Consider the following 26397-nt stretch of genomic DNA (forward strand, 5'->3'; position numbering starts at 1 on the left):
GAGAACCCCTGCTCCACTGTCCCCTCCAAATAAGAGAAGAGGAAGAGGGAAACAGACAGGACATAGAGGGAATGAAGGGCATAGCTGAAAACATCATGGTAACCCCATGCCAAGAACCTTTTGCAAGGTCACTGGTATGAGGCATTTTAGGAGCTGGTAACCTCAGGATTGGCGGCAGGCCCACCAAGTTCCTGGAAGGTTCCAGAAGACACAGTCTATACCAGCCCCCTCTTAAGGGGAGGGAGAAGCATGGATCTGCAGAAGAGAAGGGATGAACTCACAGTCTCACAGGGAGTCATGGGCAGCCCCAGGCAAATTCTTTTCTCTGTCTGGGCCCAATGAACTGAAAACCAGGAACCCTTCCAGCTTGGACAGCCTATTCAATAATCCATCCTGGTAGATAGGGCACCTCTGAAACCCATCCCATTTGGAAAACCAACTGTTGTGTTAATATGCACATGCCCCCGCATTCTGGTGGCTCATTTCAGTCCTAAAATAGCACAAGGTCCCTCTATTGGATCAACGTCTGCTTAAGAAACATGTCGGCCAGGTAAGGTGGCTCATGCCTGTAATCACAGCACCTTGGGAGGCTGAGGCAGGCAGATCATAAGGTCAGGAGTTCGATACCAGCCTGGCTGATATGGTGAAACCGTGTCTCTACTAAAAATACGAAAATTAGCCAGGCATGGTGGCACACACACCTATAGTCCCAGCTACTTGGGAAGCTGAGGCAGAATTGCTTGAACCCGGAAGGCAGAGGTTGCAGTGAGCCAAGATCGTGCCACTGTACTACAGCCTGGGCGACAGAGTGAGACTCTGTCTCAAAAAAAAAAAAAAAAAAAAAAATCACATCAACAGGAGCATCTGGCCTTTGTTGAAGGCCCAGCTGTGACCCTCAAGAAAAGCTGGACACAAAAGTAGGAAGGGCGAGGGGAGCACACTCTGGCCTGGGTGTCCATGGGACTGTGCCGAAGAGCAAGCTGAGTTCCAGTCCCAGCTCTGCCACTAGCCAGCTGTGTGTCCCTGGAGGACATGACTCTTCCCATGCCTCAGTTTCCCCATTTATACCATGAAGTGGTGGAATGAGATCATCACTAAGGCTCTGCCCTGTATCACTTCCTATACAGGGAAGTGTAGGGAGCCGCTACTGGGGGTAAATGGGAGACAAAAAAGCAGCTAGGAGGTTTCAACACTCCAGGGAAACCTGAATTTGCCCCCAAAAGGTGTCATAATGTTGACAGAGGCTAATCATAATCACTACTTACTGGCTGAGAAAAAAAAATACTGTATATATATATATAAATGTATTGAATGCATAGTTATATATACACACACTTTCTCATTTAGGTTTTCCCATATTCTATGAAGGTACATATGATTATACTCCTATTTTACAGATGAGGACAATCAAGGCTCAGAGAGGTGAAGTTGCTTGGCTGATATTCTACAGCAAGTAAGTGACTGGAGCTCAGGCAGGTCGACCCACAAAGCGCCAGCTCTGAACTGCTGTTTGCTCTACTGCCTTCCTTATAAATCCAGATATGCCTAAATAGTCACTGGACTTGGTATTGAAACCTAACATATTAAAAAAAGGCAATACAATTGGCATGCACTGGTAGCTGTCATAAGCCAATCCTTATTTTACAAAATACTCTCTTAGAATGATATAATTTTGAGAACTGGAAATGAGACAAGAGAATTTAGTTGCAATCACTCAAAAAAGAAAAAAAAAAAGTAAGGATCTTTGCCAAGATGCTTACTTTGCTCAACCAATGAAGAAGTAAAACTTAACAAATGGGAAAATAATTACGTTTGCCTAAAATTACATCTTTTGTGCACACCAGAGAGCTGACATGCGTTTCAATTACCTGCCACAGAAAGACGAATGGGTAGGTCTACAAGACTGCATTACAGAGCGATAGCGCTGAAGAACACCTCTCCTGATTGATCTGAATCCTGGTGGGATTTGTCTGAATGGATCTGAATAACTCACTTTAATTTCTTGCTTTCCCCTGGATGGTGCTGGGATCTGCTCAAAGTGAGTGGGCACGGCGGGCACTGCTCTTGTTTCTGGATTTTCCGGAAACACGTGGCTGCTGAAGATCATGGTACTGACAAGAGGTTCCTCTAGTCATTTTGGCTAATCACCCCGCTAATGGCCACACTGGCCTGCCTCAAGGAACGCCCAGCCCTGTTCCTCACGGATGCTCCTCATATGGCCCCTCTCTGCACCTCTGTTTCTTCCTCATCACACAAAGAAGTTGCTCTAGATGGTTTCTGAAGCCCCTCTGACAGCCACAGAAAATTTCAATACATGACCCGGTTTCTTCAAAAACTAAATGGTCTGTAAAAAGTAGGGGGTCATAATAGATGAAAGAGACTAAAGAGACACTTCAAGCAGATGCAATGGGTGGACTTTGTGTGGCTTTTCCAACGAATCATCTGCGAAGGTATCTTTGAGATGATCCGAGGATCCACACGGACTGGGAAATTAAAAGATATTAAGAATTGTTAAATGTTTTAGGTGTGATAATAATACTGTGGTTGTATTTCTAAAAAGTCCTTATCCAGAAGAAATGCATACCGAAGTATTTATAGAATGAGATGAGATCATGTCTAGGAGCTGCTTTAAAACACTACAGCAAAAAAAGGGGGGATGGGGTGAGTAAAGATGAAAGAAGATTGGCAAAATGTTGATAATGCTTGAAACAGGGTATTGGGCACATGGGGGTTCATTATGCTGTTCTCTCTACTTTAGAGTCTGTTTGAACATTTCTATAATCAAAACCAAAAACAGCTGGGTGCACTGGTGCATGTGTGTAGTCTCAGCTACTCAGGAGGCTGAGGTGGGAGGACTGCTTGGGCCCAGGAGTTCAAGGCTGCAGTATGCTATGAACACATCTGTGGATAGCACTGCACTCCAGCCAGGGCAACATAGTGAGACCCTTTCTCTACAAAAAACACCAAAACCCCCGCGACAATGCAAAGATCCTCAGAATACTAATACTAACTTACCCCCCACCACCCATAATTTTATAAGCCTTTTAGAGTCATGTGGGAAGACAGAATAGGTGAGGGAAGTGTGATTATCCGTAAGGATCCATGGGGGACTGGTTCCAGGACCCCTTGAGGGTACCAAAATCCCCCAATGACCAAGTCCCTGATATAAAATGGGGTAGTATTTGCCTATCAACTACACACATCCTCCCATACAGGGTGAATCATTTCTAGATTTCTTATAATGCATAATACAATGTCAATAGTTGTTATACTTGACTGTTTAGGGAATAATGACAAAAAAAAAGTCTGTACATGTTTGGTACAGACACAATCATCCATTTTTTTTTCCTGAATATTTTCAGTCTTCAGTTGGTTGAATCAACAGACATGGAACCCATGGAGATGGAGGGCTGATGGTGATGCAGCTGAGAAAAAATATTCCAAATAGGTTGAAACTAATGTTTTCACAGAGAAGTGTTTTCAATTGGCTCCGCTTTCCTTTATCTGGAACATCATACTTGCATTCCTTTTGATGTATTATATAGCATAAAACAACATCCCCGAATCTAAATTTTATCAGCTAGAAAGAATAAACATCAAAATACCTACCTTGAAATTGAGTAAATTTAATGGTCCCCATTCTCTCCCCATTCCGGAACACAACTTGACCCTAAAAACAAAACGAACAAGAATAAAAGAGAAATGCCACATTAGCCCAAACGTGACTGATCTCACAGCAATTCATTAACTGTACAATGAGATTATTAATACTGGAGGAAAAATAGGTTCCCGCTGGACCACAGATGAAAATCAAACTAATTGTTTTTAAATTGGTTGTGACTTTATCTGGTTAATTTGAGGAGCACAAAATCAATAATGGAACTAACACATGTGAATTGGAGCCAAGATAAGCATCATCATGATCACCATGACTATTTATTAAATACCCACGTGTCTTGTGCTATAATGAGGACGAGGTCTTCTGGGGTGCTGGAAAGATGACGGCAAAGGTCAGGCCCTTGGGGCCCAGCCCGGACTCTGCTCCCTGTGCCCCACCTAAAAAGATGTGGGGTGTTGCTGAGTCTGTTTGGCTTGAGGACCAAAAGTGTGCTAGAGGTCTGTTGGTATTTCTTATTAGGAACGGAGAATGTTTTTCTAAGTTTTTCCTGAATGGTGACGTCAGTCCCAATTATAACTGAGCTATGGTGCAGAGAAAAACTAAGCTTCTTGAGCCAGCAAGACCTGACTGGTGTCACAGGCAGCTGAGCGCCCCTCATTAGGGACCTTGGGTGCTAAACATAGCGTCATCTTTTGCATCTGCCCTGCTGGCTTCCAAATGCTTGGCTAAAAAACCCAAGAATTTAAAGAGGGGATGTCATCTCTTCTTTCCGATTTATGGTCCACCTAATCTGCAACTACACGAGGAAATTGGCACATACTATATCACTGAATCTTTATGACAAACGTAAGTGATAAGGGGATGACCCCCATTTTGCAGATCAAGAAATTGAAACTGAGAGAGGTTATGAACTTCACACAAGGTCATTGTAAGTGAGGCCGCTGGGATTCAATGCAGGTTTGATTTTAATGTCTATGCTATTTCACTGTAGCATGTTGCCCTTGATCCAGAAATAAGTTTCTTCCTGTCTTTCCATTATTGTGAAATTAGGGAAAAAAGTGATTTTAAAGGTATCCTGCTTTTCCCTCACTATTATGCTCTTGTATCATCAGGCAACAGGACAGACAATACTCTGGATGCCACTGAAGTCTTGGGAGAAAGCCCCAGGAAGCATTTTTCCTTAGGCAGAAACCTAAAGACTGAAGCCCTGCAGCTTCCAGAATAAAGGGGGCACAATCAACCTGTTCTTAGAATGAGAAACACCTTCAAGGCCACTTTGACACCTTTTTGAAACCCTGAAGACAGCTGTGAGTAGTATCAGTTTGAAACAAACACCCACCGAATTCTATATGCAGGTGATGGTAAGCAGCTCCCTGGAGTGTGAAAACACTTCAACCAAGGTGAGACAAGAGCTGTGATTTTTATTTCTAGGGACGATTGAAAATCACGGAACACCTTCTAAAAGGATCACTTTTATGTAAATGGACCACTTTGCCTGGGTGGGAAAGATTGTTCACAAGGAGAAATTTTTTTTTTTGTCTGATGAGATGGAGATCTAATTTACCTATCTCCTGCCAAGCTTTGAAGAATTCCAAAGGTGTCCAGATTTAAAATGTGCACAAATTCTGCAGACTCTTTATTAGTGAAATTGCAAAGCGTATGGAATGGTATTCAAAGCTTCTATGGAATGATGCGGGAGTAGAGGTGAGAAGAGCCTCCCTTTACTTTGTGAACAAAACTAGACCATCTTTGAAGTAAGATCCATCATACTTCATTTTACTAAAAATAACTATCTGTTACTAACAGGAACTCCTCCCATCTCCTTAATTTCTCAGGTGGTACAGTGGAAGTAGGACAGCGTCTGTGTCTCAAAAACTGCGTTCAGTCCCGTCTCAGGCAAGTTCCAGAACATCTCTGAATTACAGACCAAGCACAGGTCTTGGTATAGGACAGATGCTCAGCAAATGGCAGTAGTAATTGTTATTTAAACACGTTTAATAGCAGCGAGCCGAAATCAGAAGATGTTAAGCACCAGAGAGCTTTCCAGTCCCTGGGCAGAAGAGTTTCAACTCTCATGTGATTCCAGCTGGCAAAGTAGAAACCACTGGGCCCCTAGCCACAATGTCTTCACCTCACAGAATCATCAGTGCCCAAATGACTGACTTCCCAAGCTACAAGAGCCACTGTGCATTCTGCCTACCGAGGAGAGAAAGGGGAAGGCTTTTTTGACGGGAGTGACCAAGTACTGATGGAGACAGATGTGTAACTGGAAATGTTGAGGGTCTGTGTCAGGGTTACCATGGCATCTGTTGAGTTTGACTGACGAAACTAACCCTGTTACCCTGAGTATCACCACTCAGGGTATAGGACAAGGGACCACTGTGCCAGCCAAGGCAGCCTTAACAAGACTGGGCATGAGAGAGGCCACAGGCCAGTCAGGTGGTTCTCAAGAAATTCTACCTAATAGGTGTCCCCAAAATTAAAAGGCGGTCAATTTACAACATTCCCAAAATATTTACCTACTGCTTGCTGAACACCCTTCTAGGGACTGACGCCTGCTCTTGGAGAGCTTTCTATCTGACTAGGAGGGAGAGCAGAAACAAGTCCACCAATGATTAAGAAATTTCAGTTAGTGGTGAGTGCTGTGAGGAAGATCAAAAGGGTGATGAGAGAGGGAAGCCACTTTTTTATTTTTTATTTTTTTGAAACCGGGTCTCGCTCTGTTGCCCACATTGGAGTGCAGTGGTGTGATCTCGGCTGACTGTAGCCTCCACCTCCTGGGCTCAGGCGATCCTCCTGCCTCAGCCTGGGATTACAGGCACACACATCATTACAGCCAGCAAATTTACTAGGGGAGCTGCTTTAGTTGGGTAGTTAGGGAAGATTCCACTCAAGATGTTATTTGAGAGCTGAGACCTATCTGGAAAGCAGGAAATACTCCAGCTAGAGGGAAAAGCCAGGGCAAAGGCCCTTAGGTGGGGAAGAGCTTAGAATGTTCAAGGAACAGAAGGGGCCAGCATGACCAGAGTGCAGTGAGGGAGGCAGGGTGGTGGCAGATGCATAGGTGGGCAGGGGCCAGGCCACAATCCACCCAGAGACCATGACAAAGGGTCTGGACATGACTCTAAATGCAATGAACAACCATGAGGGTGGGGAGGTGAAGCAGAGCAGCCTGTGATATGATTTCACATTGGAAAAGATTCACTGGCTCTGGGGTAGAGAATGGATGGTCACGTGGCAAATGTGGAAGCAGAGCTCTGGAGGCTCTGGCTCAGTAATCCAGGTGTGAGACTCGGTCCCTCCCCAGCTCAGAGTGTGTGGCAAATGCAGCTGAGCACTGTGCCCTGAGCAGCGATGGAGCCCCTCTTTCCCAGCTGCCAGCATCTGGCTGCTCTTGGGATGCCTTGCAGCCAGTTAGAGCTGTGTTAGTTATGCCCCCTCCCTGGGGGCAGCCTGCAGCTAATGTTTAGTGTGAAGGTTCATGGATCTAGCACTGCTGCCTCAGTTTGGGACAGTCGAGAAGAACCATGGGATCCAGAGGTCCCCTGGGATGGGCTGAGCTCGTGATTGCAAATGCATCACATTCTGACTTCTGCTGCAGCCCAAGGCTGCTTGGCTTCCTACCTCTCAGCTTCTGTTCCTGAAAACATTTCTTGATGAATTTCCTGTATGCAAATCTTTGTCTCAGAGCCTGTTTCCTGGGTAACCTAGTCTCAGACACCCTGTCATCAAAGGACCCTGGGGCTGGCTCTTTCTTATCACCTGAAGGAACTGAGCAACAGGGTAGGGCAGGAACAGATGAGGCAATGCCACCACTAGATGGTTTCAGAGCCATTGTGGTCTGTGGTTCAGCCAGGGAAGCCAGGCCAGCTTTGGTTCTGACACCCCAGCTCCAGCGGGGATTTTTTTTCTTTTTTTGGTTTCCCTCCCACAAAGGTTGTGCTTCTCCCTGCACATGTGGTCTTTATGTAGAGATAAATGTCATTACTCTCCTTAAACTTTTTTCTTGTGCAGTTCCAGTGCTGTAACTGAGCATCATCACTAATTCAGACCAATCCATGTGATGAGTTCAATTCTAAGGCAAGGGAGTTTGGTAACGCTGGCCAGGGTGGTGGCCGATACCTGTCTGGTGACTCACAGTTCACACTCAATCTTCTACACTCTCTGTGTGGCAGGGGCTGGAAGCCCGGAAACAACATTTCCCAGAATCCCCTGCCAGCTGGTTTCCATTTAGGGTGTGCTGATGAGAAGCAGTCATGGGAGATTAGAAAGAACGCAGAAGCATGCATGAGGGAAAAGCTTTTTTTTCCCCCTCTGCTCTGGTTGCAGCAAGGGGACCTATGAGTGACTGCAGGTGTCTGTAGGGCCCAGTAGCTTCTGATTCCTGAACTTTTGGAGTGTGGGAGCCCTTGGCTGTGTGCTCAGTGGCCAGAGATGGATGCCAAAAGTAGCATAAACAGCAGCAGCAGGAGCCTCGGAGGCCTGTGCCTGGGCTTTCCCTCCATTATTTCATTTGTATTACAAATCTGCTCTGTGGTCAGTTTTATAAATTCCTTGAAAGTTAGGTATGTTATCAATCAGCATCCAGTCAAGAAAACAGAAACCACTTCAGGCATTTCAGGGGCAATGGCAACATCATTTTCCTTTCAGTTCTTCCTGCCTGAGGGGCATGGCAGTTTTCCGGAGAATTGTATCTGCAGTAACAGCATCTACTTGTTTTCCTCCACCATCCCCTCCAAAAAAGTTGTAACTAGTTTCCCATATGAAATCTCCCTCTGAAAAGCCTGAAGTGGTTTCTGTTTTCTCCACTGGATGCTGATTGATAATGGACTCTAACTTCCAAGGAGTTTATAAGAATGACCCCAGAACAGATTTGGAATACAAATAAAATCATGGAGGGAAAGTTCCAAGTGGATAATTCATAAGAATTTTTTTCCCCCTGAAAGAGATGTTGCTAATGTCGAAGAAAGCAGTCTGTTTCATAAAAGTCAATCCAAACTAACAGTTCAGGTTTAACTGGGAGCCATAAAGCTGCATTTTCTTTTTCAGCAAAATCTTCAGAATGTAGCAGATAACATATGGACAAACACCTGAGTTTTGGCATCGGCCAACAAGAGTAAATACTGCCATCCGTGTGAGCTCGGATGGTCACTGAGCATTTCTGAGCATCAGTTCTTCTACTTCAAAAACAGTAAGAACAATGCAAATTTCTCAGGATTGTTTCTGAGAATTAAAGAAGATAATTATGAAATGAGAACAGCCAGGGATGGTGCTTAGTAAGAGGTAACTCTGATCGTAAAGAGTAGCTGTTATTGTAATTCCTTGAGTTAGCAAAATCCCCTTTTTTTTTTTTTTTAGACAGGGTATTGCTCTGTTGCCCAGGCTAGAGAGCAGTGGTACAATCATAGATCAATGAAACCTTGAGCTCCTGGGCTCAAGCAATCCTTCCAATTTGGCATCCCAAGAAGCTGGGACCACATGTGCTTGTCATAGCCAGCTAATTTTTAAAACAATTTTTTTGTTGTTGAGATAGGGGTCTCACTATGTTGCCCAGGCAAGTCTCAAACTCCTGACCTCAAATGATAATCTCACCTCGGTTCCTCTGCAAATGCTGGGATTATAGTTGTGAGCCACTGCACCCAGCTGCAAAATCCCATCTGATGTCAGTTCAGAATCCCCAGGAAAGTTAGTGGGGAGTAAAATGCACATTAAGGATTCCAGAAGCCAGTAGTATTTAATAGACTCCTCTTAGAAAAATGAATTCTCTATTTTCATTGTTCATCTTTAATGCTTAACTCCTAAGCATGAATAAAATTCACTCCAACAAGTTTATGAGTCTTAGAGGTGAAGCCTTTTGTTGGGGCATCTTTTTTTTTCCCTTCTTTAATTTCACAGTGGAAGGCAGAGATACTCTCCCTGGGAACATGATCAGGTGTAGGGTCAGAGAGGCAAGAAGGTTGAAACTTTGATGCTTCAACCAGTGTTATAGGCAATCCCTGGGCAGGGGCCTGAAGCTACTCTGAGTGAAGATTCACTGGGCTCAGCCTAATATTCTGGAGCCCTGGGCCCACCGAGGGACACAGTCTCTGCAGGTCACAGTGTACTTAGGGAAGGACTTTCTTCCTGAATTTTACCGTAGACTGCACTTTTGTGCAGTTGAGTTTGCCTTTGGGAGGTGTGAGCATGCATGCTCACTGAGGATTTGCCTTGTGCTGGGAGAAATAAGATCTGTCCTGACACATCACACTGGGAGCAAAGTATCTAAGTTAATGGAAGTTGAAGGGTGTTAGGGCTCTGAAAACAATACCCAAAATGAAGGCCTCAGAAGTCTCCACCGAAGCCAGAGTTTTTCTCTGACCTTCCGGCCTCCTGTCTCTCAGCTCCTTTCTCCCCTGAGGCCAGCCACAGAAACCAGAATTCCTCTTCCCCAAGGCAGAGAAATCAGCACCCCTTTTCTCTAAAACCAGCCATAAAACATAAAAATATTACTCTAGTGTTTCCTCCAAGTTTCTGTGTAAAAATAAGCTATGCAGAAATTATGTGACTTACCTTATTTGACTATAAGTCATAAGACCCCCATTTCAGAGGGAGCCCTGCCCCACACCCAGGAGGAGGAATTTATGCTTAGAGAGGTCAAGAGAGTCTAGACTGACAGGCCTGGCTGGGTTTCTCCACTGTCTATCAGCATTGGGTCATAGTCTTTTAGTCCAATCACTTTTTTTTTTTTTTTTTTTTTTTTTTTTGAGATGGAGTCCCGCTTTGTCATCCAGGCTGGAGTGCAGTGGTGTGATCTTGGCTCACTGCAGCCTCTGCCTCCTGGATTCAAGCAATTATCCTGCCTCAGCCTCCTGAGTAGCTGGGACCACAGGTGCATGCTGCCACACCTGGCTAAGTTTTTGTATTTTTTTTAGTAGAGACAGGTTTTACCATGTTGGCCAGGATGGTCTTGATCTCCTGACCTTGTGATCTGCCTGCCTTGGCCTCCCAAATTGCTGGGATTACAGGCATAAGCCACTGCACCCGGCCTTCCAGTCACCTTTCTACATGGCTGTCCATACTTCATTGAACCTAAGCATAAAAATGGACAATTTCCCCTGTATCTCTGGGTCTTCATCCTGAAGCCTCCCATATATATACATTAAATAAATGTGTATGCCTTTTCTACAATTAATCTGCCTTTTGAAAGTTGATTTTTCAGTGAATCTTCAGACAGACAAGGGGAAAGCTCTCCGTAGGCCCCTACTCTTTGTAGGGTCCCATGGGGACCCTGGAGGGGGTAGCACATTGTTATCTGTATAGATGATCCAAGGCCATTGTGGACCGTTCTGCAGCCATCCCTCCTCCCAGGACAGCACCGGTCTCAAAGAAACAAGGCAGATTTTGAGAAAATACCGGGGTTAAGTTGCTTGTCAGATGTTGCATAAAGAGTAGAGATCTGCATGATGCAGGCCTGAAGGAGAAGGTGCCCTCTGTTTCCACAGGGATGGCAGGGTGTAAAAGAGAGAGACAAATAATTGAGTACATCCACCCACATGCTCTGTAAAGATTAAAAAATATTCTTTTTTTCTGTATGTCCCCTTGAGCTATAAGAGAGGCCATATTTTGCACACAATTTAAAATATTTTCCTACACCAAAAATTCTTTTGTTAGACCCAAGCCTTCAGAAATGTTTGATGCAATCATAGAACCTAGAGCAGTAGGTTGGCAGGGAACTGAGAGAAGGAGCAGAATGGGAGTTGGGGTCTGTTTCACTGCCAGTCTTCGGCAGATGGGCAGTAAGGATGCAGAGGCATCTTTCTGAGGGACCATAACCAGACAGCCCAGAGGGTGCAAGTAGCGACCATCTACAAAGCATGTGGTGGCCGAAGGTGGGCTGTGTGCCACGGAGGGGAGCGGGGACCCAGAGAAGATGGCTGGGTGGATGGCCCAGGAAGGGTGGAGCAACTCCCTCTCTTTCCTTCCACTTGTTACAATGAGAGAGTCAGGCTTGTTTAGAACAGCAAACTATCAGGCGTGAATGAATGTTTAAGAAGTAGAAGAAGAGTGGAGTAAATTTTAATACAGACACACGATGAAATATTAGGATACATGCATTCAATCAGCAAGTCCTATTGGGCGCCGATGATGTGCCAGGCAGGCACCAGATTAAACAGTGAGCAAACATGGTCCTAGATTGCATGAAGTGTAGGGTCTGGTAGGAGAGAGAGAGACGATAAGCAATAAACACACAGATAAACAGAGGATCGCAAACTGTGATCAGTGACATAAAGGTAAAGAACAGGGTGCCAAGAGAGAAAACTACAAGAAGACCCTAATTTAGACGAGGGGCCAAGGAGGGCCTTTCAAGGACGGCGGCATTTGCACTGAAACCTGAAGGAGTTCGCTGAGCCAACAGCGAGAGGGAGAACATCCTGGAAAGAGGAAATTGCAAGTGCAAAGGTCCTGAGGCAGGAAAGGGACTGAGAAATCAGAGGACCTGAAACAGTGCCGGCAAAGCTATAAGCGGTCATTGAAGAGGAGCTGAGAGAGAAATGCCATGGCAAGGTGGATGGGTGCAAGGCCATGCAGAACCTTCAGCCACGCCAAGGATGCTGAGCTTCATTTTGAACGCAAGAGAAGCCACTGAAGGGTTTTAATGAGGGGGTGGCTTGACCTAAGTATTACATTATAAAAGTTGTAAAAGGTTGGAACAAGTAATACTGCAGTTGTGCCAGTCACTGGCTAGTTGTCCACCAAATTCATTTCTTTTTCCTCCTAGGCACATGGCCAGACTATGTTTTCCAGGTTCCCTGATGGCTGGGTGCAGCCATATGACTTTTTAATACTTTACCTATATTTATACTTTCTAATACTTTACCTACATTCTATAATAAATGGGTATTACTTTAATAACAAGAAAACTTTATTAAGAACTTGAAAAAAAAGATGTTATAGGAGGCACATTTTACAGGCAAACATGACAACATCATCAGCAATAAACGAATACTCCCTCTTGAAATAGATTTTTTTTTTTAACTATTAATTTTACTGATTAATGTTTTAACCAGTGGAATGTGGGTGGAGTGACATGGTACTCCAGGCCTGGCCCATGAAAACCTCTCACAAGATCCGGATCCTTCATGCTTCCTCACTTTCCCTCTCTGTTAACCAGATTGATAGGATCTGTCAGGGAACCCTGAGGCCTAAGAAACAGTGGGGACATGAGCCCAACAGTAGGGACATGAGCCTAAAGAGCCTGGGGCCACGAATGATCACGTCGAAAGGCTGTCTACCAACCAGAAGCACTGCTTTTTGACTCTGTGTAAGGGATAAATACAATTTTACAGTGTTAGTCCTCCAAGATTCTCAGATAACTTGGTTACAGTAGCTAGTGTTATTTATCCTAATACAATAATGGATAATAATGGATAATAAAAATTAAAAAAAAAACAGGATAAATATTGTATATAGTATACTCACAATTATATAAAAACTACCCCCACAAAGTAAAAATGTTAACACTGGTTGGTCCTGTGAAGTGAGAGTATGGCTTTTTCTTCTTTTTACTTTTTAATACTTTACCTATATTATATAATAAATGGGTGTTATTTTAATAACAAGAAAACTTTATTAAAAACTTTTTTTTAAAAGATGTTATAGGAGGCACATTTTACAGGCAAAAATATTTTTTTACTAATTATTTCACTAATAATTTTACTGATTAATTTTTTTACTGTTTTATCTGTGCAAACATAAGCACATTTCCCCCTCAAATTTGAATAAAAACGAGAGTAATGAACGAGGAATCAGAAGATACAGATTCAGGCTGAACTTGGCCATTTTCTGGGAAAGGAAGTTGGGGCAAGTGCCTTTTCATCTCTGTTCCCAGGCTTCCCTCTGCAAAGCGTGCAGAGATAATACTGTGCAAACTACTTTTAGTTTTGCTGAAACATTTGTGTATGTTATTTAAGATATTTTTCCTCTGAGGGTCTCCTTTATTAATTGATTCTCAACAACACACTCAATGGAATGAGGTATGTATTATTATCTCCATTTTACAGACGAGGAAACTGGAAACTGAAGGGCTGAGAGGTCAGGACTTTGCCTAGGGTCACATAACTAGTAGGGAAAAGAACTGGGACTCACCTCACTTGTGTCAACTTCAAGCTCATGCTCCTAACAATACCCTGCCCTCTCTCCTCTTTGCAAGAAGCAGTCATTGATGAGAAAATGAGCTCTCTGCAGGGGACTGGAGTAAGTACCAAGTGACCTTGGGCTTGGGGATGGTGCGTGGGGACAGCAGGAGTAGGCAGAGGAGGAAAGATGGGTAGTCAGGGATGTGTTGGTAAATGTTTGACAGCTGGCTCTTTGGGGAGGAAAAAAAAAAGAGCTCTGATTTGTAGTGTTTGCCAATTTCCATAGTGTAAATACACCCACCATGGTGGATTTCAAGCTATCAATGATTTAACAGCTGGCTCACAAATTCCTGATAATTTAACAACTGGCTCTTAGCATTCTCTGGAGCCTGCAGGAGCTGGCTCCAGCATACCCATAACCAGCCAGTTCTCTCTTCCAAATTAAGATTGTGAATGCAAAATGCCCTGTTTTCACCTGCACGAGTGGATGAAAATCTCTTCCCAGAAACAAGGGAAGGGGTTATTGCAAATCAGAGTGGGACTAGCTGGAGAGAAGGGGCTTGTGTCGATTATTTATCTACTGTCTCTCGGCTCCCAAACCTCCCTTCTCTATCCTGCTCTGTGATGCTGGGGCCAGGGCTCCACAAGACACATCTCCCAGACTCTGTCATGCTAGCTTCTGCCAACAGGAAGCTCCGAGGTAGAGTGGAAGGGGGGAATGTGGCGGGGGGGGGGGGGCGGTCCCTGCTCTCCTGTTCCTGTCAGGCAGGGTCCTGCCTCCAGCTGCTTTCTGCATTTTCAGCACCAGCCCTGCTATGCCCCTTTGAAGGGCCAGCAGACATCGGGCAGTCACGTCCCTCTTCAGGGATCAGAATACCAGCTGTGCAGGGCTTCTCTGAGCTCCTGGGTCCTGCAAAGCTCATCTCTGTCCTTTCATTTTGCTAGCCTGAGGGACAGTAACTGTTTCTTTCTGCAGCTGGTATTCCTTGACTGCCTCAGTGCTCCTTCGGCACTCCTTCTCCCATCACCTATTCAACAATCCCTTGCATTAAACCCCCTCTCTTTGTTTGAAATGCCTAGTGTGGCTTCTGTTTTTCAGATTGGACTCCTCTCCATCTACCATGCAGCCTTGGGATTTGGTCTTCTAAGCACAAGCCTCCTATGTAAGGTCCCAATTAAAGTGGCCTCCCCTGCTCATGTCCTCTTTGGCACTGGCAGTGTTCCTGGCCCCTTCCTCCACACCCTGAATTGCATATGGTAATTGCCTCCTGCTGGATGAAGCTTCCGAGGTCAGGAAAGTGCTCTTTCCTCTTCAAGGGCTGGGCAGGAGCAGGATGCAGGACTGTTTGTTAAGCTGCATTGAGTTGAGTGGAGTTGAATGGACTGGGTTCCCCAGTGTTGGTGGGCCATGGAGCAGGATCTCTCAGGAAGAGCCACGAAGGAGAGAGAAGGAGCTGCCCAAGAGCATTGCTCAAGTAGCTCCCCAGGGTGAGAGGACTGAGAGACATGCAGAGTGGCCCAAGGTGGAGGAGGTGCTTGTCACAGAGGCCTGACAGTGATCACAGGTTGGGAGACTGAGATGCCTGAAGGCTGCTGGGCCCTAGGGACCTGCATCGCATGGGCTCAGTGATGCTGGCTAAGACTGTTCCTTCACAGTTAAACCAGAAAGGGCTTGGGACTTACAGTGGGTAGTTGAGGGTTCTAGTCCCAGTTCTGTCCCCAACTCTATGTGTGCTCACAATTGTGGTCCTTCCCCTTTCTGGGCCTCAGTTTCCTCATTGACAAAATGAGGGGGCAACTGGCCACATACTACATTTGCTGAGTACCTGCTCCAGCACGCAGCATGCTAGACCCTGCAGTGTTACAAAAGCCAAAATCCTTGTCTTTTCGAAGCTCCCAGTTTAACAGAGATGACAGAATTTTTCTTTTTGTAAGTATTATAAGGTAATGTGAGAGTTGCTAGGACAGAGTGGGTACAGAGGGCTGGGAGCACAGGGGAAGGGCATTTCTCTTTGAGGGGGTGGCTTAGGGGTTCAAAGAAGAATGACCATGCTAGCCAGGCAAAGAGAATGGGAGAGGAAATGTTCTAGGCAGAGGGAACAGTGCATGCAAAGCCTAGAGGCAAGAGACGTGGCTCTTTGGAGGACTAGAAAGGAGGTTGAGGTTGCTGTGGGTGGTGTGCATGGGGCAGGCGGGCTGGTGGGAGGCAGGGGATGCAGGAGCCATATCAAGCAGGGCTTTGGACCTTATGTTTGAAATGAGGGGACACCGAAGGGCTGTCGGCCAGGAGGTAGCAAGTCCAATGTGCTATTCTAAAAGACCTTGTGTAGAAAGTGGATGGGCATGGGGGAAGGACTGGAAGCAAGGAAGCCACTGAGAAGCTGTGGAATCCATGGGAGAGGAGGAGGATGTGGATGAAGCAATGTAGACGGTGCTTGAGGCGGGAGGGAGGCTGGGCATGGTGGTTCACACCTGTAATCCCAGCACTTTGGGATGCCAAGGTGGGAGATGGCTTGAGTCAGGACTTTAAGACGAGTCTAGGCAACATAGCAAGACCCTGTCTCTACAAAAAATAAAAAATTAACCAAGCATGGTGGTGCACTCCTCTAGTTTCAGCTACTTGGGGGGCTGAGGTGGGAGGACTATTTAAGCCTAGGAGGTCAGGGCTGCAGTGAGCCATGATTAAGCCACGGCACTCCAGCCTGGGTGACAGAGCGAGACTGACTCAAAAAAAAAAGTATATATATATATATATATAGACACACACACACTTATGTGTGTGTGTGTGTGTGTGCGTGTATACATATGAAGGAGGTGGAATCAACAGGCCTTAAAGACAACCTGGAAGTGAGGAGTGAAGGCAGGGAAGAATGGCTCCCAGCTTTCTGGTTTGGGCAGACAGATGGATGGTGGTGCCTACACAGTTGGCAGAAGAACTGGCTGGAGCAGTGAGTGACATCTTTGCCCAGGTTCCTGGGTGGGTGGCTGAGCCAATGGAGCTTTGTAGCTACAGAGCCATGCATCACCAAGCCTCTGCCCAGGCTCCTTACTACCCCCACCCATGGTTCCTTCTTTTCTGGTCATTTGCAGATGCAAGCGTCCCGACGATTATAAGTATTTCATTTTTGCTTTACTGTAGGTTCTATTTTTGTTAAATAGATTAGTCTCCGCCAGGAAAACCAAATTGCTGACCAGCTGACCTGAAAGTCTGAGAGATGCAATTTGCAATCTCCTGGAATCTTCGCTTTAAGCCAGGGTGGGCTGCAGATTGACCCAGGGGTCGGGGGTAGGGCAGGGCTCAAAATAGGCAGCTGGTGCAGCAGCAGTCTAGGCGCCAGGCAAGGGGGCTCAGGCAGGAAGAGAAAAAGACGCAGATCAGAGAAATATGAAAGGACAAATGGACATGACTTGGTGACTCAGGGGACAGGTGACTCAGAAAGGGTGCCCTGGTGGGAGATGGGCCTCCTGGGTTTTACTCTGGGATCTCCCAGTCACATTGGTTGCAGTCTTTCCCAGGGTATAAGGTGATAAAGTTGATCTAAGCTGAGCCCAGAATTCCTCTTAAAGAGCAGACAATCTTGGTACCTCCTTGGGGGAAAGAAAGAACCTCCATGTGCTTCTAGGTAGGAAACACCCGGGCAGTTGGGGGCAGCCAGCCAGTCTGCTGAGAAAATAGGCTAGAGATCATTTTCCTCCTGAGGACAGGGCCTGAGAGGAGTGGAAAAACTTCTCAAAGAAAACCTCAAAAGCACAGACCATTAGGCGAAGAGGAGTGGGAGGCAGAGACCACCCAAAGGTGGCTGGGGAGGGCCCAGGTCAGGAGTTTCTCATATTCAACTTGATGCCATTCCAATTACTTTCCCTGATACAACCAAGCTCTGCCTGGCCACCACATCTTCACTAATACCCCCTCACAAGGCCTTGTCAGAGAGGACAGTTTTTGTGTTTTGTTTTGCATGGGTGTAGGGATAAAGGAGGAGGCTGCATTTCTTGCATGAATCAATGTGGCTCAGAGTGGAGGAACACCTGAGGGATCAGGCAGTGGTCCAATTTCCGAGTGAATTCATCAGAGGCAGGGGCATGTGAGCACCAGTCCTCCAGGAATTTGGAGAAGTCTTGAGGTTAGTTGTGGGCATCCCTGAACTGAGGGATGGAGCCTCCTGACAACGTTTCCAAGCTCCCAGCAGCTGAATCAGGTCGCCCATAAGATGCTGGGTTAGGCAGGAGGCTCTCCAAATCTTGTAGATACTCTCTGGCTTGGAAAGTCTGAAATAGGGCCAGTGGGGGTAGGGGTGTGATGAAGGGAAAGGAAGGGCAAAAAGGGCTCTTGAACTCTTGCCTCAGGGAAGGGGAGGCTGCAGGCTCTGCAGGGACTCACTAGCTCCCCATACCTGGCCCTCCTTGCCCCTCTGGATATGCGAGTCCTTGGTGGGCTCCAGCCAGCAGAGGAGCCCCCTCTGTTCTTCCGTGCCTGGCTCAGCCCCAGCCCATCTGGAGCCTGGCCTAACTGGAATGCCAGCCTCAGTCGGCCTCAACTGACTCTGCCGCCAGAGCCCCAGCAGCTGCATTCATCCCTGCTCTCAGGCTGGAGGGAGGAGCAAAGGCATGTGCAGGGCTTTTAGAAGACTAAAGTGCTGGGTTCATGCCAAAAAGTGTGTGGCGGGGAATTTATACTTCTTTGTTGAGCACTAACTGTGCATCAGACTAGGCCAGGTACTGGAGATAAAACAATCCCCAAGACTTAGTACCTGCTGTCAGGAGGTCCACAGTCTAGTGGAGGAGACAGACCTATAGATAACCATAGCTCAAAGGCACGAGTGTCTTGGTTGGCAGAGGGCCTGGGCTGTAGGGGAATCTATCCAGCCCAGGTTCACAGAGGGCTTCCTGGAGAGAGGGCTTCTCAAGTGATCCCAGAAGCACTAGGGAGAGAGATCGCCAGGCAAAAGAGAAGGTTGGGGATGGTGAGAGTGTGCCAGGAAGAGGGAATCGCCTGTGTAAAGGCCTAGAGGTAAGAAAGCAGGCAGAGTAGGGAGCAAAAATAGTTCTGGGTTGCAGAGTTGCAGAAGAGAGATGAAGCTCTGGAGGCAGGCAGTGAGCAGGTGAAGAAAGGCCTGTAGCAAAGTCACACCAACAAAGAATGGAAAGAGGAGATCTCTTGCTTTGCCAGATATTAAGGCATACTAGAAGGCCATACTAAGAGCAATGGATGTTTTTGGTTCAAAAACAAACAAGCCAGCAGAAGAGAACAGGACCATGGTTCCCAAACTGGGCCTTGAGGTGCCCCAGGGTACCACAGTGAACTTACAGGGGGTGTCATAGCATGTTTTATTTTATTTACTTTTTATTTAATTTTATTTGTTTTGGAGACAGAGTCTCACTCTGTTGCCCAGGCTGGAGTGCAGTGGCTTGATCTCAGCTCACTGCAATCTCCACCTCCCAGGTTCAAGCAATTCTCCTGCCTCAGCCTCCTGAGTAGCTGGGATTACAGACATGCACCCCCACACCTGGCTAATTTTTGTATTTTTAGTAGAGACAGGGTTTCACCATGTTGGCCAAGCTGGTCTCGAACTCCAGACCTCAGGTGATTTGCCTGCCTTAGCCTCCTAAAGTGCTGAGATTATAGGAGTGAGCCACCGTGCCTGGCCTGCATATTTTAAATTTCCAAGGGAAACAGTGATATTTAACATTGATCCCCACATCATGTGATCTACTAGCTTGAAGTAATTCACAGTCTCAACATTAAATTGTAACACACCGTTTTGATGACATCACATCTTTGTGAAACTGGGTTTTTAGTGGTTGCTGTGATAAAAAGTATGTGTAAAAATCAACGAGGAACACAGAACAATGTGTAATCTTATTCCAAGGTTTCAGAAGTTGTCTAGCTCCCTATTCCAGTAGGAACAGCCTCCTATTCCATTAGTAAGGAATTGTAGTCATTCAGGAATAAAATTAAAACTTTATTTTTTGTTTCAATTTCTGTGCATTATTTTTTCAAATGGCTACTAAGTTGTTAGGATTTAAATATTTATTTAGCTGTTTGGACCTAACTGCTTAGAAACTTGTAGCATTTCTTTTGGCTTAGAGAAAAAAAATACTGTGTGAAAAAAATGCTATGAAAAAATGACTGAGACACTAAGGGTGTTTAAACTGAGAAAGTTTGAAAACTTCTGGAATAAAGGGTTAATAGATACGCCCATTTTTGGAAGGAAATTTAATTTCTAAAAACATGGCACCATAAATCAAAAGAATGTTTAATTGTTTAACAGATGCCATTTGGAAAACTGGTTGACTATATAAAGGAAAGCAAAACTTATGCATACCTAACTCCATAAACAAGAGAGAACACATGACCAAGTAAAGGTTTAAATGAGAAAGGTAAAGTTAATAGGAGAAAATGTAGGGGAATATCTTCGAAACCCAGGGGCAAGAAGAACTTCTTAAACAAAACTTCAAAAGCACAAACTGTTACACCAAAAATTGACTAATTTGATTATATCAAAATTGAGCATTTCTTTTAGACAAAGGACATCCTGGACAAAGTCAACAGACAACAGAATGAAAGAAGACATTTGTAAGGTCTAAAATCAACATGGTCTTAATACCCAAATCATCCATGGAGCTCCTGAAAATCAACAATACAGAAACAGTAACCCCATCAGAAAAATGGGCAAAGCATCTGAACAAGCAATTTACAAAAGAGAAAAACCAGCAGACAGTAGGCACATGAAAAGATGCTCAATATCATTAAAAATTAGAGAACATTAAAGTGATGCTGCTTTACATCTAATGCATGACGACATTGAGAAATACAAACAATTCTAGGTACTGGTGAAGACAGAGACATAGGGGCTTCAGGCACTTCTGGTGGGATGTCATGGGAACAGCCATTTGGGACAGCATCTAGCACTACTTAGTCAAATTAAGTGTCCGCATACTCTTTGACCCAGAATTATACTCCTGGGATATGGCCTAAGAAATTCTAATTAAGGAGACATGTAGAAGGCTGCTCAATGCAGCTGTGTGTGTGTTGTGTGTGTGTGTGTGTGTGTGTGTTTGTGTGTGTGTGTGTGAGAGAGACAGAGAGACAGAGATGGAGGTGACTTAGAGAGAATCATAACTAGTAGATTAGATATAACGGAAGGATAGATATTAAAAGCACACTACTTAATGAAAAGGAAGAAAAAAGAGGATATATATTGTATACATATAATACATTTATATAAACAAAAAACACACACAAAATAACATATTTTTGCAAAACTACATACCAAAAAAAGGTACAATTAGACAGATATAAGGAATGGCAGTGAGAACTGGGGATGAAAAGGAATGAATGAATGAATGAATGTAACAGAGCCAAGTCTTTCCTGAAGCAGTGATGTTAATTGCCATGAACTGATGACTAAAACTAACTCAATTCTTTGTATCTGAAGGAGGTTAAACAAAATAAAATCAAGCCTAGACTTTACTTTAGGGCAGGGGAAACCAACCAGAGTTGAGGTCTATGCTTTGTACCTGTGTTTATTCATTCAATCAGTCATTTGTGTACTCATTCATTCATCACATTTTTGGGATCAGTCTCCTCTGGGCCAGGTACTGTGCTGGGCTCTAGGTATAACATGCAGAGCAAACAGGCATTCCATGGCTCTGGTCCTATTGCAAAGCATATTTAATCAGGCTCCTCTGGTGTTCAAAGGCTCCAACCTGAGCAAACCAGGTGGGCCATAGGATTAGTAAATATTCCCACCTTTCCATTTCCTGGTTGACAAAAATTAGGCTCAGACAGGCGAGTCACTGAGTCACAAGGTCACAGCTATGACTGTGAGTGGCAGAGTTGGGATCCGAGTTCAGGTCTGCAGAACTCTGAAGCCAGTTACTTCCCCTCCAACCCTAGCAGGAAAGGAAGGAGAAGCACAGTCGTATTTCTCCCTGGGTTGGCTGTAGGCCTGCTCTGGCTTAGCCTACTCATTCAGAGCAGTTCTGGGAAGGCTTCATATAGGAGGCAGCACTGGAGGATGAGGTTGTCTGCTTTTTCACAATTGTACGCTAATGCTAGAAATGCACCTAGCTCGCAGTAGGTGCTCCATAGATAGTTGTAGGTGAACGGATGGAAAAAGGAATGAAGAAATGGAGAGGAAATACACAGGGCTGTGAAGAGCTCAGAAGGCTGGCACATGAAGGGTGGGGAGGCAGGCCCTGAATCCCATGCTCCGAAGTGTGGACACTCTGTCAGCTGCAGGGGCCTCCTGCTAGGGCATCCATCCCCTTTATAGGCCATGCTTAGTCAAACAGAACATCATGCAGCTTTGCCTACTCAGAGTCTGCACAGTGTGACACACAACTTATTCAGGACTTAAAGCACAGAGTGGTGGAAAGGGCATTGAAATAGCAATCCCAAGATGGCATGCCGGCTCTGTGTCTAGGTTTCTCCACCTGCAAAATGGTGTGTGTGAGCCTGCATCTGCCAGTGTGTGTATGCTCACATGTGTGGTAGAGCAGGGGCAAGGAATACTGGATGGGGCAGTCTCCCAGGCTCTCCTGGATCTCGCAGTGCTCAGCTCTGAGTCTGATGAGTCACCAGTTGTGCCCCCAACCTTGGAAACAGTGGGTTGGGCTGGCAGGCAGGTGTCTCTGGCATGCCTGATTGAGAACCCATTCTCCCTTTTGGCTCAACTCCCTAACTAGAAACCCAGATGGCTCCACAAGGGGGTTGGGGATATATTCACTTGGTTTCATGGACTAAGCCTAAAAAATCTTCTATCAGCTAAAATATCTTCCATTAAGAGATAGGTGTTAGCAGGCGAGGTGTGGTGGCTCATGCTATGATCCCAGCACTTTGGGAGGGAGGCAGAGATTGGCAGATTGACTTAAGGCCAGGAGTTCAAAACCTGGTTGGCTAATGTGTTGAAACTCTGTCTCTACTAAAAACACAAAAAAATTAGCTGGGTGTGGTAGCCTATTCCTGTCATCTCAGCTACTTGGGAGGCTGAGGCAAGAGAATTGCTTGCGCCTGGGAGGTGGAGGTTGCGGTGAGCAGATTGTGCCACTGCACTCCAGCCTGGGTGACAGAATAAACAAAAACAAAGAAACAAAAGAGACAGGTGTTAGCAAAAAAATGAAAGAGAAATGGAAGGCAGGGCTGCTGCCTTGATGGCCCTGGTGTTTGCCTGAAGGAGGGTCAGGAGGTTCTTCTAGCAGCAGAAACTAGAATGAAGGTTGTGAGATGTTAGGAGCAGACTAGGAACAAACACAATCAAGTGTCTCAGGCTGGAGCGAGGTCTGGAGAAGCTAGGGAGGATGAATAAAGGAACCAAATGGGTTCTTTCCTTTCCCCTCCCACCTCTGGCCTGAGCTTAGCGGCGTCCTCATTCCCATTTACTCTGGCTCTTGTAAGACCCTTCTCAACATATGGGACCTGCTAGAGAACTCAAGAGTCACAGTTTCTTGTATTTATCGGACTTGTACCTGGTTTATAGCTGCCAATGCACTTCAGAATGCACATTTATTTTTTTTTGCTCAGCAACCCATCCCTCTTTGGATGGTTTTCATTGAGACTTTTTTTTTTAATTGCATTTTAGGTTTTGGGGTACATGTGAAGAACATGCAAGATTGAGATTCTGTATCAGTCCGGGTCTGTGATAACCACACTCTAAGTAAGATGGCCCCAAATGACTCTTGCCTCCTGGTGGTCACAACCAAATTTACCCCCTCCCACACTGAACAGGGCTGGCCCGGGTAACTTGTCGGATATTTCTCGAGAAACACCAGTGTGTGCTTTCCAAGAGTAGGTCCTAAAAAGATGCTGCAGCCTCAGTTGTTGTCTTTTGGATTACTCATGCTGGTGAAAGCCAGCCACCGTATCATGTGGTCACTCAAACAGCCCTGTGGAGAGGTCCACATGAAGAGGAACTGAGGCTTGCTGATAGCCAGCATCAGCTTGCCAGCCATTTGTGAGAGACATCTTGGAATCTTCCAGCGCTAGTGAGTCTTAGAATGACTGCAGTCCCCACTGAAATCTTGCCTGCATTATATGAGACCCCAAGCCAGAACCTTACAGCTAAGTCACTCCTGAATTCCTAACCCACAGAAACTATGTGAGATAATAAATATGTATTATTGCTTTAAGCCACTACACATTGGGATCATTTGTTACGATATAACAGATAACTAATGCAGGGCCACAGGAGGAAATATAATTCATCCTGGATGGCTCAAAAGAAAAGACTTTATTAAAAACTACTCTCAGGGTAGGGGGCAGATTAAGTGAGTAGGCAGGGAAGATGATGTGCCCTAGCAGTGGCAGGAGCTGCTCCACACCTCAGAGCAGAAGGAGGAAACGGTGTCACTGGAGATTCATCAAAGTGGGAGACAAGGAAGAGAAACCATAGCCATGGAGGGGCACAGCTATTTCAGGAGATGCAGCCCCAAAGCAGGGCGGAAGGCAAAGGCTGAACCCTGCCCTATCTCCTTCCTCCTGGATTCCAATCTCTTGCCTCTACTGAACTAGAAATCGGAAAACAGGGGATGCCATCCATGGGAACAGCCTCCCAGAGCACCAGAGCAGGGCGAAAAATGCGTGTATGGAAAGAGAAAAGGAGAGAGACAACACAGAGACCCACTTGGCCCCATGCTCAGCCTTGAAGTTCTGTGAAGCTGGTTCTATGCAGGGATGGATCACATAACTGAGACTAAGCCAATCAATACAAAGCCTATTCTCTAGCTATGTGATTGGTTCAGGGATGAGCACATGACCCAAGTTAGCCAGCCAATCAAAACTAATGGGACTAGCAGGGATTTTGCTGGTGCTGTTAGGAAAATGGGTTCCTTCTTTTGCTGGACTTGGTACTGACATGATGGAAAGCAGAAGCCTCGAAGTTCTGCGAAGCTGGTTCTATGCAGAGATGGATCACATAACTGAGACTAAGCCAATCAATACAGCCTATTCTCAAGCTATGTGATTGGTTCAGGGATGGGCACATGACCCAAGTTAGCCAGCCAATCAAAACTAACTGGACTAGCAGGGATTTTGCTGGTGCTATTAGGAAAATGGGTTCCCTCTTTTGCTGGACTTGGTGATGACATGATGGAAAGCAGAAGCAACTGTGCAGAGTCCGAGGATGGACTTGGCCCAGGAGACAGCAGATCCAGAGAGGGACAGCTAGAGAAACCTCATCCCAGACTTCACTGTTATCTTTGCTGAAGTACAGTCTACTATTACTTGCACCAGAAGGGTCCTGAATGATACATTCTCATCCACATCCTTGGTGATCCTTGAGGCAGCTTTTTGGGTAGGCTGGTAAAGATCATTGATTCCATTTTATGGATGTAGAGATTGAGGTTGTCTTTATCACATAGCAAGCAGTTCAATTTAATTCATGATTAAATTAAAAACTCACCTAGGGGTGTGTGTGTGTGTGCACACGCGTGTGTGTGTTTTGAGACAGTGTTACTCTGTTGCCCAGATGATCTTGGCTCACTACAACCTCCACCTCCCAAGTTCAAGTAAGTCTCCTGCGTCAGCCTCTTAAGTAGCTGGGTTCACAGGCATGTACAACTATGCCTGGCTAATTTTTGTATTTTCAGTAGAGATGGGGTTTCACCATGTTGGCCAGGCTGGTCTTGGACTTCTGACCTTAAGTGATCCGCCTGCCTTAGCCTCCCAAAGCACTGGGATTACAGGTGTGAGTCACCATGCCTGGCCAGTTTTTGGTATATATTTTTGTCCTCACATTTTATGGCTTTAGATTTCTAACTTCTATTTCAGTGGCCTGGCTGGATACATGCTTTTTATTAAAAACTGCTTCAAACTCTCTTTAGAAGTAGGTGATACAGAATTATTAATTTTAGTCAAACAAGCAAACAAGGTATGGTGGTTAGGAAGATTTTCCAAGATCAGACGTCTTTCAGGCAGTGATTACAGGAAGACAGGACCAAAGCTTGTTGAGGACATTCAATGTCCTCCCAGGGGCTTCAGAACAAAGCAGGGGAGCTTTTCAGTATGGAAGGAGAGGCAAGAAAACAGATACCTTCTCTTGACTCCTGAGTTGGCCAAAGGCCTTTTAAGTGGCTTACTGGGGGGATGCAATTGAGATTTCTCTGACATTGTTTCTAACTACCCTTTCCCTTGCTGATACCATTCTAGCCACGCTGGCTTCCTTGTCATGCCCATACACTCCAACTTCTTTGCCTGCCTGGTAATTTTTCACTGGATGTCAGACCCTTCATTGGGTATTAGCTTTTTAAAAATATTCCTTGAAATATTCTCAAGTTTTGTCTGGGATATAATTAAGTTACTTGAAAGGAGTTTGACATTTTTGAGTCTTGCTTTTAAGCTTTCTTAGATGGGACCAGAGCTGCCTTTAGTCTAGGGTTCATTTCACCCCACTCCTGAGATGACTCCTTTCTGAGTATTCTCCCTGTGATTGATTAAATTTCTGACCCAAGCTGGTGGGAACATTAACTATTTCTGGCCCTGCCTGAGCTGTGAGGATCCTTCTGCCTGTCTGTTCCTTTCTGCTGGTTCTCTCCCTGGTCTCAAGTCCTTTCCTGCGTACGTGTCCCAGTACGTACTCAGCTGAGGGCGTGAGCAGATCCCTCTGATGATCTGCATAGTGTGCCCTCCATGCAGCTCTCTTCTTTAGTACTCTGCAGCAAACTTCT

General features: G+C 45.4%; 1 protein-coding gene across 1 annotated transcript in view; it reads right to left on the reverse strand.

Annotated features, from left to right (window-relative positions):
• GABBR2 (gamma-aminobutyric acid type B receptor subunit 2) overlaps positions 1-26397 on the reverse strand; it is a 426862-nt gene that overhangs the window by 121032 nt on the left and 279433 nt on the right. Inside the window, exon 8 of the mRNA XM_039475217.2 lies at positions 3610-3670. Coding sequence (XP_039331151.1) covers positions 3610-3670 — 61 coding nt within the window. The remainder of the gene's footprint in view (positions 1-3609; positions 3671-26397) is intronic.

The sequence above is a fragment of the Saimiri boliviensis genome, chromosome 2, assembly GCF_048565385.1.
Source record: "Saimiri boliviensis isolate mSaiBol1 chromosome 2, mSaiBol1.pri, whole genome shotgun sequence".
Classification (NCBI taxonomy): Eukaryota; Metazoa; Chordata; class Mammalia; order Primates; family Cebidae; genus Saimiri; species Saimiri boliviensis.